This window comes from Rhagoletis pomonella, unplaced genomic scaffold (assembly GCF_013731165.1).
Source record: "Rhagoletis pomonella isolate Grant_MI unplaced genomic scaffold, Rhpom_1.0 Rhpom_scaffold_00009, whole genome shotgun sequence".
NCBI classification, from domain to species: Eukaryota; Metazoa; Arthropoda; class Insecta; order Diptera; family Tephritidae; genus Rhagoletis; species Rhagoletis pomonella.
In genome coordinates, this window is record NW_023458563.1 from 33,804,143 (window position 1) to 33,805,007 (window position 865).

An 865-nucleotide genomic window follows, 5' to 3' on the forward strand; every position below is an offset into this window, starting at 1 on the left:
CAGTTCGAACAAAAAATTTGTAAGTGTGTGGGCGAGATGACTAAAAAGTTGTGAATGTGTTAGTAAATCGTTTGAATTTTAGGGGAAAGTGGTGAGCCGTGTCTGGCAGGGTGAGTTCGTTCGTTTCGCCACTCGCTAACTGTTGGCGAATCGATGACGGCTACTATTATGATATGTTTTCGATGTCGGTCAGAACATGGTATTGTTGTGTTGTCAATCGATTAATCGAAAGGAAAATTTTATCCAAGAAATCGTTAACCGAATGAAAATTACCGATTATAATCGGTTATTCGATTCATCGTGCCATAACTAATGGTATCGTATAGTGTCCCTACTAAAATCTAAAAAATAGTTTGCTTACGAAGTGGTTCTTATGCTCACAAAGCTTTTGTAATGTCAAAATGAAATTCAATGCTGCTCTTAATAATTTAAGATAGTCAAGCTGTTGATAAATAAGATATACACTAATGCATTTAACGTAAAGCTGGATTTCAAGATTTGGTATACCAGCAAATAAGATTTTAAGCGTGGCATTGCCTGGCCACCAAGCACAGGCTTGATCATACCAAGTCATAAAGTAATAAAATCTGTAAGAAAATGGCTAAAATGCTATACAAATAGGGTGTTTGTCATATCATAAATCTTATATTTATTTAGCTTTTCGTCAATCGTGTTTTTTTACCGAGAGGTGGAAGGAGTTACAAAAAATGACGGAAGAAACATTCATGCTCGTTTTACTAGTGGCTGTTATGCTTGTGGGTTCATACATCGCAGGGATGATTCCACTAATAATGAAATTAAGCGAGGTAAGAATTGGGAAAATTTTAGTAGACGGTCGGCAAATTCTAGAAAAAGGGGGACTAGG

General features: G+C 36.3%; 1 protein-coding gene across 1 annotated transcript; it reads left to right on the forward strand.

Moving 5' to 3' along the window:
* Positions 1-200: 200 nt before the first annotated feature.
* Positions 201-806, forward strand: LOC118745740 (zinc transporter ZIP9; the record flags this gene model as incomplete). The annotated part of the gene is given in 2 exon segments (XM_036479379.1): positions 201-589; positions 658-806. A coding segment is annotated over 1 exon segment (99 nt), but the record flags the coding sequence as incomplete, so codon positions are not given.
* Positions 807-865: the final 59 nt, after the last annotated feature.